Source organism: Falco naumanni, chromosome 15 (assembly GCF_017639655.2).
Source record: "Falco naumanni isolate bFalNau1 chromosome 15, bFalNau1.pat, whole genome shotgun sequence".
Classification (NCBI taxonomy): Eukaryota; Metazoa; Chordata; class Aves; order Falconiformes; family Falconidae; genus Falco; species Falco naumanni.
This window is the reverse complement of record NC_054068.1, coordinates 1,938,635-1,958,521: the sequence shown is the minus strand read 5'-3', so window position 1 is coordinate 1,958,521 and position 19,887 is coordinate 1,938,635. Positions and strand designations below refer to the sequence as shown.

Sequence of the window (19,887 nt, the reverse complement as noted above, 5' to 3'; positions counted from 1 at the left end):
AGAGACAATTATCAATCAATAACTACAGGTGCCCTACAGGTGCCCCACCTACACAACATAGCGTGAGCTGTATTACACAGAAGCAATGCCAAACCTCTCACCTGTAGTCAGTGCTGCTGTGGGTACCAGTGCTGCAGCCTCGATGGCAAGAATACAAGCAGAAAAGACATATAAGTAGCTATCACATATTTATTTATCAGTAGCATCATATGGGAGTCTAACTCAGCAAAGCAGCACATCCTGGGGACAGAGTTCAGAACAGGCTCCTCAAGGTACCAGAGTGGAGTCCAAGAGGACATCTGGGATGTAACACCTGCAGATGCAGACATTTGGCAGGCAGCATCACGAATTGGAGCCCAGGACAGGAAGGATTTAAAGTTAAGCATGTGCTTAAGTGCCAAGGATGATATCAGCAGTGGTGGAGGAGGGGATTTTCAGGCACATACGTGCCCCAATAAACCTTTAGCACACTCGCCAGCTCACCAAGCATGTGTGGGTTCATGATAGTATAGTGGAGGTCAGTCCACCCACCTACACAAACACGTTAACTCTGCACAGAAATGGCTGTTAACAGGAATTCAAACAGCAGCTTCAGCCGTGGCAGAAGCAAAAGCCATGCACCACACCAGGCTACTGAGAGTGTTCTGTGCCATGTAAAGCTTCACCGCTGCACTACATGCAAAAGACTACCTGTGAGAGGGGTACCAGCCAGTCACAGTTAGAAAATAAGCAGGCACAGTGATTTCTCTACTCATGTTCTTAATTACCCTGAGTTACTACAATGGAAAGAATTTTTAAATCTCCTATTTACTTGTCCCCACTTATAATGCATGTTTACTTTTAGCACATTATTTTGTTTGGACATGGAAAACAAAACAGTCAGCTTCAGTTTCATGTTCTTGTATGCTAGCCCAAGGCTGTTGTACTTGGCTTGTAAAGGCTTTATGGAAATGTTTAAATTTAAACAAAAAGACTGTTTTCATTTCAAATTAAAAAAATAATAAAACATCCCTAGTAGGTTTTGTGAACTCTTTAAAAAAAAAATGATGTAACCAAACTACCCTCCTGCCCTCAGCTGCAGATCTAAGGTATCTGATGGCTTCCTCCTAAATGTAAATGATAAATTATCATTATCTTGACTCAATCAAACCATCAAAAGGAATGCAACTTAGAAAAATGTTTTATTTATGAATAGTTTGCAGTCTTAAGCACCGTGCCCAGTTAATGAAGTATCACTTTCTTCAGGGATGAGAGATGCTCACAACGGGGAAGGAATCTGTATTATTTACTGTGAACCCTGCCTGCAGAAGAATTGATTGCATCCTTCTTTAATGAGAACTGGGACAAGAGAGGCTGGTAGTGCCACTGGAGGATTATTTTGAAGTGATCATATCTGTACAGGCAGGAAAGAGCAACAGTCTGGTATCTAAACCTCCCCCCAAGTGGAACTTTTATCAAACACCAAAGTGAGAGCCCTGAGGGTCAAATCACTTGATACTTCAGGGCACGGAGAGTGTGTGTGGGCAAAACACTCCTTTAAACTGGGACACACATTAGCAATGTGTCTTTATACTTCAGTTTGCTCAAATATATAACCCACTAAAAATACCATGGTCGAAAAGAGTGAAGGGTTTAAATAGAGCAGGAAGACAAAAAGACCAGACTGCCTGGCGCTCACAGAAGTGTTGATCCTAGACACTCTAGATGCAAATTCACAATAATGAACAAGAATGGCATTGTTCTCTTGGGGCAGCATTCAGCTCCTTATTCAGACAAGCATCTGGACTGACATGCTGGGCATGTTAAAAGTCCGAACTGAAGCTCACTGAACCCAGCAAGAGCAACTCCATTCACTTCAGTCCACTTAGACTGATCAGAATTGTTACAAGCAGACACTCACCCCTCCTGCAGGTATATGTCCAGGCCACCAAGCAATAGCTGGCTCTCTCATGCCACCTTCAAAGGTGGTTTGTTTGCCACACAGAAAAGGACCATTGCTTCCTCCTAGAGAGACAAAAAAAGCCATAAAACCCCACAATATGCAACACTGTATTTCAAAGGGACACTGTCAACTAGGAAATGTTTAGGCTAGTTTTAAGTTTTTTCCATTTCTGCATGAATGTTTCTTCAAATAAGATGTCCAGGGTTGTTTTGGGTTGGGCTTTGTTTGTTTGGGGGTTTTTTTTGTTTGTTTGTTCCGTTGGATTTTTTTAAAATATCTGTTTGTGATGAAATTGTAGGAGTGTCTTTTCAGCACAGAGAGAAAGTGACAGTTAAACACAACTTGCTATCAACAAAACAAAGAAAAAAAACCCCAAACAACATACAAACAAACAGAAAGTACTTTGCTAGCATTTTCCTTCCCTCTAAAGATGTTAACTGCTGTTCGTAACTAAAGGAAATCTGACGCTTTCAGGCAGAAATAGTATCTTTTTTTCATAATCCTTTTAAAGTACCAGAGCAGTATTAGATGCAGATACAAGAGTGAGAAAAATAATTGTGCATTCCCTGGATGTTCACTCTCAGAGATAGGAAGTGCTTTGCAGAAATGCCTGGGTTTTTAACCCAACCTTGTAGCTAAGCTTGCTGAGGAAAAACAGGGAGGTCTTGTGACTGATTCCAGGTTACACAAAGTCAAACAGTGGTTCAGCTGAAATCAGAACTCAGGATACTCCCTGCTCTGTGGTCCAATAACCACGAGACAACCTACCTCCACATAGAAGAGAGTGGGTTATAAAATCAATTTGCAATGACTCTGAGAGAAACAATCATTTAAACAAAAGAAAACTTGCGAAGTAACAAAAATATTTTTTCTTCTTGACATTTTTGATGAGAGCTAAAGAAGGAGGGACTCTTGAACTCTGTAATTATTCAGAAAGCTCAAATATGCATTTGGTAGATGGATATTGTGCCTGGTCCTAAATAAATAAAAAAATATTCATCCCCTGACAGCGGAGCACCATGTAGAAATGCACACAGGTGAACAACCACACCGGGTTAGGCCAAAAATCCACTTAAACAAGGATAACTCCTCCAAAAGTGACCAGAAGTAATGAACATAAGCTAACTCTAAACATAAACGCTCTGCATTTTGAGGTTTCTCCTAACTGCATAAAGGAAAACCACAGGTACATGTCTCTTCCCCACCCCCCCAAGACAGATATTCAAGCCCTGATTTCACAGCCCCAGCCCAGGTTTATTTATCTGAGACTCACCTTGTTTAGGAGCTGAAATGAGAGCAGCCCCATTATCAGAGGTGAAAAACACAAAAGTGTTTTCACTGATACCCAGTTTCTGAAGATGTTTTAGGATTTTTCCAATGCTATCATCAATTTCTCGCACAGCATCCCCATATCTGAGGCAAAAGTAGATGCAAAACATTAAAGGCAGCAAAAGAGGAAAAGTGTCACACAGCATAATGCACTACAATCAGCCACAATGTTCAGCAGGCATAATTTATACCTGTGCTGCAGAAATACTGCTCTTATGCATCAGGTCCTGCAACAGAGTTTTCCACTGTCACTGCAAAACCCGCGTCTCTTACCTGAAGAGAGCAACCTCTCTTGGGTATTAAGAGTCAGAATTCATTCAGACGCAAGCCACTCTCGGACAGAGACCAGCAACTGATACAAATCTAGCTGTAAAGTTCTCAAACATAGGCAAAGCCACTTTGCCATCAACTTGAAACTTAGAACATAGCTTTGCTTATGGATGCTGGTTTGAAACTGCACTCTCAGAAGCAAGGCTCACAACAACTACAGAGCTCTTTGCCACCTGTAAATTACAGTTTTCATGCATGCTTTTCTACTTGCTGTTCTGATTTATAGGCTTTTAAAACAGGCACTAATCATACAAAAGCCTTCCAAAAAATCATCTGTGCCACATACAGCACTTCATTACTCACACAACTGGCAAAGGAGCTTAGATTCCCCCCTCCCACCCCATTTTAGTCACATGATCTTTATTTCAGATTATAGTAAAATCATCAAAAGAACAATCCAAGCAAAGTCCTCACTAATGTATTTCAGCACACGTATACACTTTTGAGAAATTATCTATATGCGCAGATCTAGAAAACAATGCTTAGGGTTTCTGTTTCTGCAGCATGAGGTATTAATTAAAAAAAAATCCAACAAAACCAATACCTACAAAACCAAGACTTACAGTCCTCTCTGACTAGTGCCCAGGAACTGTTTGGAGGCATAAACAGGAGCATGGGTAGCATCGATTGCCCAGTATAAAAAAAATGGCTGCTGGCTGGCCTGCTGCTTGCTAATAAAATCGAGAGCTTCCTGTAAACAGCAATAAAAATGAATTTAACAGAATCATCCTCTGCCATATAAATCTCTCCAAAAAAAAAGAAGCATGAAGTCACTGTGTCTTAGAAACCAGTATTAAAATACAGTACCTGCAGGTAGATCTGGGTCAAGTTGGCTTCACCTGTCTTCAGATCAATTTTGAAATCTTCATAATATCTTAAGATAAAATGAATCAGAGAGGAGAAAAAAAAACCCCAATCCTAAGGAATATACAACATAAAAAGGCTTCCCCCCTCCCCTTTACTCACTGTATAAGTAGGTGACAAAGAGGTCACAGTTGCTACCCAGCAAACTCTCTTCAGATATTAAAAAGTATGTCACCATATTATTTCTTACAAGAGAAAGCAGTGAAACAGCTAGATCTAAATTAATGACAACTGCAAGTTTTGGACAAACCTGAGCCACTGACCTTTCACTGTTAAGCTAGCAGAACAGGGGTAGTATGCTTAAAGATCTCATGTTGCTACCCCTTCAATAGAGAGCTGTTCAAAATGCAATTTTTCAGAAGTACAAAACAACTTCCAGCAACACAGAGCAATCCTGGAATCAGAACTTGGACTGCTTTGAAAACATTATGTTAGCAGTATCTTTAGACACCAATTAAGCAAAGAAGGGCTGAGGGCAGTCTTCAGGAGAGTAACAGCAAGTGAAATAAGATGATATCCGACTCAAAAGTGAATGGACAGGAATGGCACAGACGACAGACTTGGAGCACAGAATGGTGTTATGCAAACAGACAAAAGGTTATTACAAACAGGAAGAGAAGGAATAAAGAAGTCTTTCAGTACAGAATGGAACCAGCTTCCAAGAGAAGTAGAAGAGTGAAATCATCACAGGAAGCCTTTAGGGCTCAACGGGATAAGCAAACATCTCTCTTTGGCAGATGGCACTCCAGAGCAGTCACATCCCTAGACAGTCCACATGCAACTTGCAGGTTTGCCTTGGTACTCAGAATCAAACATCTAGCTTCATATTTAACAAGCTTCAACTTTAAATTTAGATGGTAAGGTAGAGATGGGGAAGACAGGATTCCTACAAAAATTGGTTAGGAGTTTAGAATAAAGTTTAGTAGTCAACTACCATGTCTAGTCTGTGAGGGGCATCCATACCACAGAAGTAGGTCTGGATTATCTCAGCTTTAACTGGCAAAGTCAGAGTGCCACAACCACAACTGAGAAGCAGCAAGCACTGCCCAGGCAACAGTGCTTGAGTGCCAGCATTGCCTTTTCAAAACCTCTTCTTTCCCCAGGAAGGACTGTCCTTGCTTCCTCTCCTAGATGTGAAACTCACACCTCTCTTGACAGTTAATCTATACCTTCCCATTTCTGTCTACCTTGTGTGTTTTCCAGCAAGGCTTTCCCTTAATTCTGTCTTGGCTCCACTGGAAACCACCACCCAGGCCTTTTAAGGCTGGATATTGGCCATCCCCAGGCTAGAGGGAAAATGCTGTTCAAAAGTATGAGGGCAAAGCAAGAAATGAGATGCTGGCACAGGATGTTGTAGAGTCCAGAAACACGAATGGGTTTAGAAAAGAGACAAGACTAGTTCATAGAAGTTGAGTCAGTGGCTATTTAAAGATCTGGACACAACCTTCAGTTTAGGAAGATGGACCGCCATACAAGAGAAAGACCATTCCACGTATGCTTTCTTATACCCTTTCTATAGGCATTCAATACTAGTGGTCATCGCAGACTACAATGGGTTAAATGGGCCTTGGGCCTGACCCAGGAGGGCTGTTCATGTGTTTCATGACCTTTTACAAGCATCTTTTCTGCACTGGCATACTGCTGAACTGCAGGATATTCAGGGCACTCTCTAATAAGGATCTTGGATCATATATGAGGCAGGATATTCCCAATGCTTGACGCACTGTAAAAGTCCTATGCACAGAGTGAAGCACCTGCAGATGACTGCCCATCCATCTAGGTCTGTAACTCTGATTCTGAAGCAGCTGCTGGTTTTGCCAACCCCTTTTCACTGAAATGGGTTTTCTACGCTAGCGCTTATCTTCCAGCACTGTAGTGTCAGCAGGGAAAGCAAAGAAAATAACATTACCAGGCAAGTAGCTGAATTACCTGCCAATCATTTCCCAGTCCCTATACACAGGGATATTGGGGAGTGCTCTGTTATCAAAAGGTCCAAAATGGCAGTTTGGGGATCCAAACCATTCATCAAACCCATGTTTCAGGGGATGGAACTGGGGCCGGTGACCCAAATGCCTAGGAACAGAAGAAACAGATGAGTTAAAATTCTACTACAAGGAAGAAAATAATCTCATCAGAATGGCATGCAAGAAAACAGTCTCTGCCTAAGAAGAAAAATCTTGAAGCACTTCAATCAAATAAATGACTGCAGAGCGCTCTCTTGATCTTTCTCATACTTGCTGCAAGCACATCCATGCAGACTTACTCCAGTGCTTGCATATATCCCATTTTAATCCAATGTCCAATCTTTGTTTTCCATTATTTCCCTCCATTGGTGTCTTCTCTCATGCTCTCTCGATGATCCGCACTGATGGACCACACTGCCCAAAGCCATTGCAAAGATGTACATAACGTTTTACTTAGAGGATTCTGATCTACGACAAGTCACTTTCATACCACTAAGCTGTAAAAACACAAAGCAAGGCTCATGAAATGTACCATTATATCTGCATCCCTTTTATGGAGTACTCATGCTGCCAAAATGGTACAAAGAGATCTGAATGTAAATGAGAATGAGTTCTTTACGTGCACATGTGAACATAAAACATGTTTAGCTCCTCCTGATGGCAGTTCCATTCTACCATGCAGCTTGAAAATTCTCCATCCTTAATTTCAAGATAAAGCTCCTCTGTATTCCACAGCTCCTACACTGCAAATTCTACATTTCCTTCATTTATACCATGTTGAAGATACAGAATGCCCGTCCTCTCCCAGTCTCTAAAAGAGACCTTTGTAGATTAATGCTTGTTTAATCATTCCAGCTTCCACTCACAAGTCTGCATCTGCAACCTGTCCATTTTGTGCCATCACCCCCTGCAAACTTCCTGGATGTAAGGGACATAAAATGCATTCCCTGAAGTAAAATGATCCCTAGAGTTATTCTGAGCTATTCCAAAATGAGTTATAACAGAAACAGTCGTCATTCCAGCTATGAACATATCTCAGTGATGTAACTGAAACTGTAAGTCTGACCAGCAGGATTCTATCCCTTCCTCATTTATACATATGATAATACAAAGCTATTCCTGGATGTTTCTACAACAAGAGACATGAAAAAATATTTTATTCTGAGTACGTCCTAACAGATCTCACAGAAGGAGAGAATTGAAAAAAGTATCAAATAATTACAGAGATGCAGATTACTCTCTCCCTCCTACAACACAAAAAAGAGAAAGATATTTAATGAAATGCAACAAATTCTAGAACAGCCATGGAAAATACTTGACTTGCAAACATATAATTAAACTGTGGAACTTACTGTCACAGGACACCCTGAAAAGTTTTTAGAAGGGATTTTGAAAGGATATAAAAATCTTCTGCTGGAAAACGTAAGTCCTTAAAAGCCCTAAAATTCTATGCATGGCTATGGTAAGACCCCAATTTAACTACTGGACTTTGCATTTCTTTACAGCTTTCTAGGAAGCAGGTGGCATGCACAAATGGTAGAGACTGCCTCGTCCTGTCCAGGATTAACAGTTCTTGGGTGCACAACGATAGTGCACTGCACATTCGTATTTAGTCTGCTTCTTGCTAACAGCTGCAGGTCCTTCCAGCTTCGCTGTTTTCCAAATAACTGCCTGGAACCAATCTGTATTTGTGTTGTTTATTTCTTTTCCCTGGGTGTATGAATTTACATTTATTAGCACTGAACTGCATCTTATTGCATTCAGCCCACTGATCCGATTCTTCATGGCCACTCTGCTGTTCGGATTTGTGGTAATAAATAATTCACTGTCTTAGGTTAGTTTGCTTTCTTTCCAGCTTCAGCAGCACCAGTCAATCCAACCACAATTCAAACGTGCTCTCCTCTAACTTGTTAATGAAACTGTTAGATAAATTGTATCCCATTGCTTTCCTAAACAGTATCTCTCTGACAGTACTCCTGCCTGAAGTCTCTTCATTAACAATTACTCTGTTAACCAAGCAGTACTCCTCTGGTATCTTTGTAGTTTTGAAGTTGCTATTTATGCATTTATTTATTACAGCACTGTTCCAAACTGTGAATCAACTGTTCAGAGATCCCCAGACCCCATGGGATTCCATTACAGCCCACGAGCGCATTTGAAATTCGAATGTTACAACTGCACCAGTTTCAACTGTTAAGACTGGTAATTCCACTGGGCTCATTTGATCTGAGTATCTTTCAGGCTTTTCCATTCCAATTCTTTGCAGACATCACAAAATATTGTTTTTTAGAAGTTCTTCTGTATCCTCTACATAGATTATACTGTACTTCCATGAAAGTTCATAAAGCTGAAGGACAATATTCACAGAGTATTGGACCACAGAATCATAAAATTATCTAGGTGCGAAAAGACCTTTAAGATTTTCAAGTCCAACCATCAGCCCAGGACTGCCAAATCCACCACTAAACCATGTTCCTAAACACATGGCTTTCAAATCCCTCCAGGGATGGCGACTCCACCACTCGCCTGGGCAGCCTGTTCCAGTGCTTGACCACCCTTTTCATGAAGAATTTTTTTGTAATATCCAATCTAAACCTGCACTGGCGCAACTTGAGGCTGTGTCCTCTTCTCCTGCTGCTTGCTACTTGGGAGAAGAGACTGCCCCCACCACGCTAAAGCCTCCTTGCAGGCAGTTGTAGAGAGTGATAAGGTCCCCCCTGAGCCTCCTTTTCTCCAGGCTAAATGACCCCAGTTCCCTCAGCTGCTCCTCATAAGCCTTGTGCTCCAGACCCTTCACCAGCTTTGTCGTCCTTCTCTGGATGTACACCAGTACCTCAATGTCTTTCTTGTAGTGAGGGGCCCAAACCTGAACACAGTATTTGCGGTCATCAGCTCTCTAGGTCTTTTAAAACACCTGGTAACAATTGTCCCAGTCAAGCCTGTTCCTATCCACCCTGACTTTCTACACTTGAAAAACAATCTTTGATGTAGCCCTGGAGATGTCTGCATCTCTATTTCTGTATCACACGCTTCTAGCTCCCAAAAAAGCAGCTTTCACAATTTAGTCTATTAACAAAAAACCTCAACATATCAGGGGCCAAAGATAAAAAGCATGTAGGTGCTCAAGGCAAGTTCCAACAGAACATCTTGGATTTTTTGATTAAATTGTGTGATAGATGGATGAAAGCACAAAGAGTTGAAGGGTTTATAAATAAATAAATACACACACACACCCACCCCTAAAACCTCTTCAACTCTTTGTATGAAGATATATGTATGTACTTGCAATAGTGACACTCAATTCAGAAATTGATCACAGCAGGGGGGAAAATCCACCACAGATTTCAAAAGTTGGACATCTGAGCTTCAGAACAGGTTTTTTTTCCCTGCAGTTCAGGTTGTTCTGCTGCTCCTTCACAATATGTAAACATGCACACTGAAATCTCAAAGCAAGACATCTTAAAATAAGTTTACCATTTGCCAATAATCTTATTGATGTAGCCAGCTTTCTTCAGCAACTCTGGAAGCAGTAATTCAGAATCTGAGATTCCTCCTACTATATCCTGTGGCGTGTATGCTGCATAAAACAAACAAAAATCCTTCTGACTCTTACAAATATTAGAGCAAGCAGCTCGTGGTTACCTATCATTAGAAGCACTGTTACTGGATCAGAAATAGCAATTAATTTGAAATCCCAGCAATATCACTACTTGGAAGTTCTCCCAGGCCACAAGATGAAGAGAAAAAATTAATAATGAGATCAAAGGGAGAACTCCATCTCCTTGCACACCACAGTCAATAATAAAGGGGGCTGCCACCATGGAATGAAGATAACACCCTTGAAAGCAGGGGTTCATAAAGACAGCAAGTGCTTTAGGTGTGCACTGGAGTTGCCTTTGCTCTTGCAGATTTGCTTTATATTTTCTGAACTGAAGGCGTATTTGTCCTAAATCAAATGATTGATAAACTTGCTCAGACTGCAAGAGCTGAAAGAAATTACATCTCACGTCCACAGTTCTCTGGCCCTTGAGAATCTAAGGTGTGACTTTGGTCAGGCCCGAGATAGCCAAGCACGTTTGCTATTACGCAGTGTGAATGCAGCATGTAGCTACTGGTTCTTGCCCAAGCATATGGCATCTGTCACACTGGAACCAACCACAGGAACAAAAATCAACCCAGGGATGTTATGAACTGGTAATCTTGCCCAGTAGAAGCACTACGGGCACAACAGTGCTATAAAACTGCCAAGGCTGAAATGGTTAGAAAACTGGCTGCTGAATAAAACTGCAAGCAGCTTGTTCTTTACTCTGGGTGTCAACATACACCCCATGTGACTTTCTTTCACCAGACAGCAATTAGACTGCCCAGAGGAAACATTTCTCAGCCAGTAGAAGCAAATGGATCAACCAGCCTTGTTTATGTCTCTTAATGCGAGGAGGTTTTCTGCTTGATGAGGAGGAAGCAATACATTTCACGCTTATTAGCAGCAGTTAACATGGTAATCTTTTTGTGCCACTCTGGAAGATCCATGGGGGAAGACCACCGAGCCAAGCCTTTGTCCAAAGCAAAACTTCCTACCAAGCGCAGAGGGAAATTGAGAGAGGAAGGAAAATCAGGAATGAAGCCCATACCGTTTCTGGCATGTGCATTCGTGGTGTAAAAACCATTCCTGACTGGGAGACGGCCCGTCAACAGTGCTGCTCTTGCTGCAAATAACAAAAAAAACCATTTTATTTTACATGCTTTCTCTGCTTAATATTAACATTATTGCATTAAGGCTGAGGACAGCATGCTGACTGAAGCATGTCAGTGTCCTTTTGCCACAGCCAGCTACTATGATCACTCACATTAGAAGACGCAGCAACTCTCCTCTTCAGTGAGCCAAGGAGATAGTCAGGTTCTGATGCAATACCATTTGAGTGAGGACAAACCCCACTGAAATTTGGCCCCTCTGTTAAATTACCCATGGCTAAAGAGTAATTACTTTCAATAGTCAAAGCAGCAGCCCCTTATCTCAGTAATTATAAAAGGAACTCCTGATGTACATATATATTTAAGAGGAAATCCTAACACAAACTGATTAGATGCTTAAGGCTAAGTTTTCAAGCTTGCCTGAACAAAAGTCATGTAATAGTGAAGAAAGAGCTGTCCAGCTTTGACAATAAAAGTCAGGTCCTGACTGCAGGGAACATTTAAACAGATGTTTAACTTTAAGCACATGCAGTACCACCACTTGACTTAGCAGGATTTCATATCTTAAATGCCTTTTCTGAGCAAGGAAGTCATCAGTACACTGACAAATTATATCCTAAATGAAATCCCAAATATAAAGCCCCTGTTCCTCATTTTTGTTTCAGTTCTTGGCTGCCAATCAGGTTTGAGAAAAAAAAAAAAGAAAAAAAAAATCCATCCCACAGAAAAAAACAATAAGGATAAAAATATCTGTGTCTCCCAGACCCAAACGTTTCTTTTATCTCTTGTCCCTTTCTCCAGGAATCTTGCAAGCCACCAGGGTCAAAGCAGGACACAACCTGCTGCCACTCCTTGCATTAAAGTCTTACCAAAGCCAACAAACTATGTACAAACTATGTTCAGCAACAATTTAGATACTGCTTTGTTTGTTTATCCCAAACCAAGAAAGATTAAAAAATGCAACAACTAAGGCTAGAATACTAAACCATAATGTAGTAAAAAAATCCTTTAGATGGACTGATTTGATCACTGAAACAGTGCTTTGTATGAACTGAAGATTGTAGGTTTTCCAATCAAAACATAAATAAAAAGGGAGCAAAATGCAAGATCAAAGCACCAAATCCAAACTCTGCCCTGGGGGTAATCACTGGTTTGGTTACTAGTTCACGTCCGATGCTGGCAAACGTCCCAATCTTCTCAGAAGGTGGCATGCTTATATGCTAGTTTAAAACTCCAGTTTACTTACATGGAGAACAGAGGGGGTTGGCAGTATAAAAATCCAGGAAAAGCATCCCTTCTGAAGCCATCTGGTCTAAGTTAGGAGTTTCCTTAGAAGGCTCTCCAAAAGCTCCCAAATCACCCCAACCCATCTGTAAAAAGAACACACCAAAAGACGTAAAAGTACTTTTACTCTTCCACAACAACAATGCTTCTGGGCCCACATAACACTTTTATTGTATCCCTTCATTTCTAAATCTTTACAGCGCTCATCTCCCTACATAGGGATTACTTCACGTGATAAAAATGATATTCCCCAGCCCTGTGAAGCAGGGAACTATTATGCTTTTCATTGGCAAATGGGAAACCAAGGCACACGTGAGATTAAATGACTTACTAACAGGCATTAAAACACTTGTAGCACAACAGGGTAAGAACCCTAATGCCTTCAATCTTACTCAAGTGCCTGAAGACTGGCAAACGCAAACATACCAGGGAGGAAAAGGAAGTTACACATGGTATGTTCAATGTTGTACACCTGCAAAATCTGACCCTTCAGTCCCTGGCTACATGTCTTTGTGTTGGACTCCAGGACTCCATGTCAGCCTGCTCAATCTATTCATCTGTGTACGAGTAACTAGAAATGCAAGGAAAAGGTCTAAACTCAAAAGCAGTGCTGCAGGAAAAAGAGAGAAAGCATTTCTCTTAAAAGCAAGCTCTGGGGAGAAACCTGCCAGAGGCATTATATGTCACTCTACTTATTTGTAAGACAGTGGTTTCACCCTGTATCTCCCTCCTAATTCAGAGGGGTCACATGCCAGGAAAACCATAAAATTACCATCATGTTGACTGCGTTCATTGCTGAAAACTATTACTGGTAATAATACAAATAAAAGTGACTTAAAACAGAAGGTTCTAGAAGGGAACAACTTAATGAGCAATTAGGCACCATGGTTGCTAGAGATTATATTATGCTTTAAAAAAGGCAATAGCTTTCTTTAATACAGATGCGTATCAGGTGAGCAACTGATATGGAGGGCATAATGTATCAAGATCTTTAGAAAACCATCTGTCTGGTCCCATTTGAAAGTCTAACATTTACACTGCAGTGGTGCAGTTTGGAAACAAAAATTGTTGGAGAGCTGCAGAGCCGGCTGCTGAGGTTTGAGCAAGGAGCAGTTAAACGGTACCACCTAACACTAGGACGTGGAATTAAAACGGATTCAGTGGGATCACCCCCATCTTTACCATCAAGGAGAAAAAAAAACCATTATCACATTGCTCTAATTCACACACAGTGACAGAGTCACAGAAGTTAGTGAAGGACCAAAGTCAAAAGACCATGGAGAAGTGTTTTTAATGAACAGCATATTAAATAAATAAATAGTTCACAGAAGGTCCAGTCAGGATGATATGTACCTCATCATGTCTCATGCCATACCAACACTTCTAGAGTGGGATAATCACTGTCCCAAGGAGCTTTCATCTTGAAAATTACAAGTGCCAGCTTAGGGGGAAATATTCCTGAATGGAAAATTGAGATGGACTGCCAGAGGCTCAACTGGCCAGAAAAATGAGGCTTACAAGGCAATTATCTTGTACAGGAGTGTAGAAACACCATGAAAACAACTGTCACACTGAAATGGCAGAACAGAACCAAACAGGTGATAAGAGCTTGCCCGCCCTTTGAGTCACACACCCACCCTCATTAGCTTTTCAAGTAGTTTAAAACAGCACACAATGCATTTCAACTATAAACACACCTGAAGTGACATGAAAATATTATTAGAGAAGCAAAACAGGAAGATGGCAGCAACTTGAATGTGTTGAAAATTAACGTATTTCCTTACCTACGTGGCTAAGACCACTACAAAAATGAAAACATGCAAAAATGAAAAGACTTTTCATTGGAAACAAATCTGTGATTACCTCCACTCTTGAGATTTGTTGCCTTCCCCCTGCCCCAGTTCAGAGAATAAAAATTAGCAGAATGAGTTTTCTTCTTGTTTAGTTTTCCAGGAGGCAAGTTTGGGTTTCTAAAACATGTCCTGAAATGTACTGGACTTTCTTTGTCTACACTTGTAGATACACCTTATTCAGTGCTACGACAACCACATCCATCACTGGTATTCGGTTGCCAGTTATTTTTGTAGGCTACAAAACCAAGTCTTAGCTTCAGAATGATTCAATCAAGGTTTGAAAAATCACCAAGACACAGTTTTTCAACATTTACCAGCCAGTGGAATCATTTGTCAAGGACTGAGGAATTAATTGCTCAGCCATTATGAACAGACTGATAGATAAGATGATTAGGTTGATGATAAGGTATGTAGGTGTGTAAGCATCAATTCCAAAAGGCTTGCATATGGCCTTGACTTTATAGATCTGAGAGGTCTCATTTGTTTTCATCAGGACATTGACACAAGAAATAGCAAGAGGTTTGCATGCAGTGTCTCTAGGGCAGGGATACGCTGGGTCTGGGCCTTCCTTTCATTTCTTCACCACTTTTTACACAAAATACGGCAAGGACTCAAGAAAGCAACAAAGCATGATGGCTTTCAGAGTAAGTACCTACAGACTTACTCAACTATTCCTGCTTATTTCAATCAGACTTTTCCAGATCATCACATCAGCCCCCGAGTTATGCCTGAATCACTGTGCTGAAGACCTCTGACCATGAATCACAGTAGAGACCTTGTCCATGTGGTACCCCACAGGCCCCAGCCTGCTGACAAAGGGAACAGATGTGGCACACAGCTGAACACGAAGGCCGTGCCACCTGGAAGGGATGATGTGTGAGCCTGGAAACTATGACTTAAGGGAGACTGTGCACATCAGGGAGAGCTCTGCTCCACAGAGTCAGTGAAACAGCGCTCTGGGGAGCACAAAGCAGCAAATAAATGCTCAAGACACGCTCTCAAAACACAAATCTTGCCAGGCCCAAAAATGGCCCTTGATGTGTACTTAGGAGGATGTCCAGAAGAGTAATTTACAGGATAAGGCTCCTGGGCAGCCAACTTGGTGAAACCCCTATTTCAAGGTCTCTGCCTTAGCACCGGTCCAGCTTTGGACCCAGCCCACAGGCCACGATGCTCCTGCAAGCTCAGGGACCACCGCCACAGTGTCTCTGACCAGCCCTGCATGCACCGCGTAGAAATTTCCCAGACCTCAGGACATTTTTGAACAGCTACCCTGCCTGCAAGGTGCTGGTGCTCAACCTATCCCTGCCAAGGACCCTGGGCCTAGGAGAGGGTGGGCTGCCACCAGAACCCCTCTGCCAGCCCTGGGACCCCACCTCACCACCCCACTCTTGCCTTGGTGACCAGCCCCATCAGCCCACACACCATAACAAGCACTCTGTGGAGCCAAGCCCCCAGTTTCCCTCAGCCACAGCGACCCCTTCCCAGGTACCCAAGCCCCCTCTGGGGACAGGCACACAGCCCCCTTCTGGGTCACCAACAGGCCGCCCTCCCCAGAGACCAACCTCCACTCCCTCCATCCTAACACCTCCCACAAGCGACTTCCTCCCGGTGGCCCGGGCCCCTGCCCCCCGCTGACAGGCCGCTGCCCCCCGGGCCCCACTCACGTCGTCCATGAGGAGGAGCAGGAGGTTGGGCGGCGCGGCCGCGGCGGGGCCCAGGGCCCAGCTCAGGCAGAGGGGCAGCACCAGCGCCCTCGCCATGGCAACGGCCGCCCCGCGCGCCCCCCGCGCGTTACGGCAGCGCGGCTCGCGCCCACGTCACGTGACCCGCCTGCGGGGCGGGGCGGGGCGGGGCGGGGCCGGCGGAGGCGGGGACAAGATGGCGGTGTGCATCGCCGTGATCGCCAAGGAGGTGGAGCGGGGTTGGGCCTGCAGGCCGTGGGGGGTGCTGTAGGGCCTGGGCGAGGCCGGGTGGAGGTGAACAGGGGTGAGGGGGGTGGGGCTGCCTCAGGCTGGGGGGCTGAGGGGACAGGGGCGGCTGTGGGGCCTGGGCAGGGCTGAGGGGCCGGGTGGAGCTGTGGGCCCTGAACACGGGTGAGGGGAGCGGGGCTGGGTCCCAGAGTTTGGGGTCTGGGGGGGGGGACAGGTGAAGTTGTGGGGCCTGAGCAGGGCTGAGGGACTGGCTCTCAGGGTGTGGGGGTGGAGGTCCTGAGTGGGGCTGGGGGGTCAGGTGGGACCTGAACGTGGGTGAGGGGAGTGGGGCTGAGTGTCAGGCTGTGGGGTCTGAGGGCGGCAGGGGGGTCAGGTGGGACCTGAGCAGATCTGAGGGGAGAGGGGCTGGATCTCAAGAGTATGGGGCTGCAGGTCTTGAGTGGAGCAGCAGGGCCAGGCGGGGTTGTGGGGCCTGAAGAGGGGTGAGGATGGCAGCAGCATTGCTGTGAGGCTGTGGGGCAGGGGCAAGAGAAACAGAGCATAGCCTTGGCAGATACAGACGGGAGCAGGGCAGACACTGGAGACTGAAGTGGGCAGGAGCAGGCTGGGATCAGGGCAGGGGGAGCTGGTACAGCGAGCACAGGGACAGTGCGAAGGTGTCCTGCTGCCCGGAGAGGAGAGGGGTTTTCCTCAGAAAGAGCTGGGGACAGGCTCTGCTGGCACAAGGAGGCAGGTCAAGCAGCGGAGAGATCTGAGCCTTGTGCGGTGCCTGTGCAAATGATTCTTTTACCACTGCTGCATGGAGACAGATCCACTTCACAAGTACCGCAAGGTGTAAAGGGGAGTTGTGCTGTGACAGCTGTGAATGTAAAATGGTTAAATAGTTTACTTCCAACAGAGCAGTGCTTTGGGTGAAAGCACTGTTGTGGCATCAGCCATTGCTTTTACACAGCAGAGTGGCTGGTCCTAGTTAGTGTAACTTGTTCTGCTTCTCAGAACTATCCCCTCTACATCCGGAGTGTTCCAACTGAAAATGAGCTGAAGTTCCACTACACTGTGCACACTTCCCTTGATGTTGTGGATGAAAAGATCTCTGCGATGGGCAAGGCTCTTGTAGATCAGAGGGAACTGTACCTAGGGCTTCTTTACCCCACTGAAGACTACAAGGTGTATCTTTCTAATGCTTTTTGCCATGTCATTATGTATCTTTAAGCTCTTTCTTGCAAGGGGCTCTGCCTGGGAAAACTCTCTTCCTACTTGGTGGCATGTTAAAGACATCAGCAGAAAATGTACAGACTTGTTCACTGACCAGTTTGTCAGGTAACGGTTCAAGGTTGGTGCCTTGGTCAGTTCAGCATCTGCTTTGTTGCCCAACCAGGTGGTGGAAAAAATTACTTTTAGCCTACATGAGGGAGTGCAATGTGCGAACAGTGCCTGGTGCAGCTAGACTTCACCTTTCATAAACTGGGTGGTTTATTCCCTGATTAGTTAAAACAGTTGGCTGCGACTAGGACAAAGCTTAGACTCCAATAGAACTCCAGCAAAAGCAGCAGGAGTATGAAGGTATCTCTGGTCAAGTACCTAAATCCCAGGTCTGATTTCCCTAAGATCCGTACTCCACAGCCACAGCTTCCCCAGCATTTTTAAGTCACAAAGTTGGTCTTGTGAACTTTCTTTGGCTTTTTCTCTGAATGCCACAGATGGAAGTTATCAGCAGACCTGATTTCTGGGTTTCCATAAACTGGTTGTTAATTCATGAAGTTGGAGGTGGGTCACATCGGCCGATATTGGAAGATCTTTCCAGGTCTCTGATTGTGGTCTCCCAAACGAGAATAAATAAGGTGGCTGTGTCGTTAAAACGTTTCTTGAGAGAAAAACCTTTCCAAAATAGTTAGTGGGAAGCTGCTTCTGAAATTGCAAGGCATGCCTTACTGGCCCTGGAGTACTCAAAGATGGCAGAAGTCAGGTAGAAAGGGGATACAGTTCCTGCATTCTAGTGTCTTGCTTACCCTGATCTAGTCCTAGCTATGTGCTGGACACAGCAGGAACATCATGTTTCCTTTCAGCTTATTTCTTTGAGTGTATTCCAGCCTTGTTTTAGTTGCGTTGCCAGGCTCTGGTGTGTCAGAAGCACATGCCTTAACAGATGCACAGATACGGCTACGTGACAAATTCGAAGGTGAAGTTTGTTATGGTGGTGGATTCTTCAAACACAGCACTTCGAGACAATGAGATCCGCAGCGTAAGTGCAGGAAATCAGCACAACTTGCCACATCAGTGTTTTTACTACTTCCGCTTATTCATAAAGTGCTGAGAAGAAAAAAAAAATAATTATAAACTATAATCCCTTTTCAGATGTTCCGAAAGCTGCATAATTCATATACAGACATAATGTGCAACCCTTTTTATAACCCTGGGGACCGTATCCATTCCAGGTAAGTGGGATGACCATGCTGATCTTTTGTCATCTTTGTGGAACTTTTAGTGTATCTATGATCTAATAGGACCAAGAGCATAACCCCTGTGGTTGCCCAGTTCAGATGTGTGCTCTAACTGCCTGAATGGAGAACAGCTGTGTTGTCTTTGGGCCCTTACTGCGTAACAGAAAACTGATAGTCTCATGAGAAGTTTCATTGAATTCCCACTCCCACCTCAGAGCTGGTGTTAGAAAATTAATTTCCTGAGGAGAAAAAATTGCCTGTTCCATAGGTAAATATGAAAATAAATGTAGGTAAGTAGAGCAGCTTAAAGAGTGAACAACTGCACTTATCCTTGGGTGAGGACAGGTGGGCATTCAGCATGTGTAATTCCTCACATGTGAGGGCTAGTGCCCACCATTTCTCACCTGTAATCTCACAGGGAATTTTAATTCTGTTGGGAGCTTCCATTGCCTAGGCAAGAACAAATTCTTTTATACTTTGCTGAGGCAGGCCATGGGAGACAGTCCGCAATGAACTTCTCAGCGTGAGTCCTTCCCATGGGCTGCAGTTTTTCCACAAGCTGCTCCAGTGTGGGTCCCCTACAGCCAGGATAAGACCCGCCCTTACTTTCACTTAATTAAAAGTAATTATTTACTCAATGGAGCATGCTGTAGTTAAAGAGTAAAACCATGTATTCCACTTAGGGAGAGCCAGCTTGTTAACCAGTAAGAGGCACTGTTAGCCATTGGCTTTTTTACAAGAGGTCTGCTGTGCAGAACTAGCTGCTTCCTTTAATATTCTGTGTTCATTTCTTTCTCTAGGGCTTTTGATAGCATGGTGAACTCCATGATGATGCAGGTGTGCTGAAGCTCTCCCCTTCTCATCCAAGCACTGAGAACATTCCCCACATGTAGGCGTGTGCCTACAAAGTGATGTATATATTGTCTTCATTCTGTGTAATATTTTTATTCTGTGTAGAATAAACTTGATGTCTGCAAGGTTTCCTGAGTATAGCACGGAAGTTGCTGTTCAGCTTTATGCCTTCAGGTAACATGTGAGAGGCAGCTCTCCCTTCAGGAAGGATACTGTGTCAGATAGGAGGTTTGTTCCCTACAGAAATGTGTGCAGCTGTGCCTCTGTGCAACTCAGATGTTTCTGTAGAAGTTGGGCTTTGTGTAAAAACAGCAGTTCCTGCTGTGCTTGTGATTAGAGCAAGCACAGCTGCACAAGAGACAGCTAGGAGATTATTATTAGGGTCAACCTAGATTTTAGTCA

At 43.7% G+C, this 19,887-nt stretch overlaps 2 protein-coding genes across 2 annotated transcripts in view; one reads left to right on the top strand and one right to left on the bottom strand.

Moving 5' to 3' along the window:
- Window positions 1-16,078, bottom strand: part of GALNS (galactosamine (N-acetyl)-6-sulfatase) — a 48,915-nt gene extending 32,837 nt beyond the window's left edge. The window contains exons 1-9 of the mRNA XM_040615441.1: window positions 15,926-16,078; window positions 12,368-12,491; window positions 11,061-11,135; window positions 9,904-10,006; window positions 6,395-6,538; window positions 4,409-4,475; window positions 4,165-4,292; window positions 3,216-3,355; window positions 1,901-2,004 (exon numbers count right to left, since the gene is read on the bottom strand). Coding sequence (XP_040471375.1) covers window positions 1,901-2,004; window positions 3,216-3,355; window positions 4,165-4,292; window positions 4,409-4,475; window positions 6,395-6,538; window positions 9,904-10,006; window positions 11,061-11,135; window positions 12,368-12,491; window positions 15,926-16,021 — 981 coding nt within the window. The 5' untranslated portion in view covers window positions 16,022-16,078. The remainder of the gene's footprint in view (window positions 1-1,900; window positions 2,005-3,215; window positions 3,356-4,164; window positions 4,293-4,408; window positions 4,476-6,394; window positions 6,539-9,903; window positions 10,007-11,060; window positions 11,136-12,367; window positions 12,492-15,925) is intronic.
- Window positions 16,079-16,108: 30 nt separating this feature from the next.
- TRAPPC2L (trafficking protein particle complex subunit 2L) lies at window positions 16,109-19,614 on the top strand. The gene is made up of 5 exons (XM_040615446.1): window positions 16,109-16,172; window positions 17,189-17,361; window positions 18,347-18,434; window positions 18,548-18,627; window positions 19,434-19,614. Exons 1-5 carry the CDS (start codon window positions 16,140-16,142, stop codon window positions 19,477-19,479), a joined length of 420 nt encoding a protein of 139 aa, XP_040471380.1. The 5' UTR covers window positions 16,109-16,139; the 3' UTR covers window positions 19,480-19,614.
- Window positions 19,615-19,887: the final 273 nt, after the last annotated feature.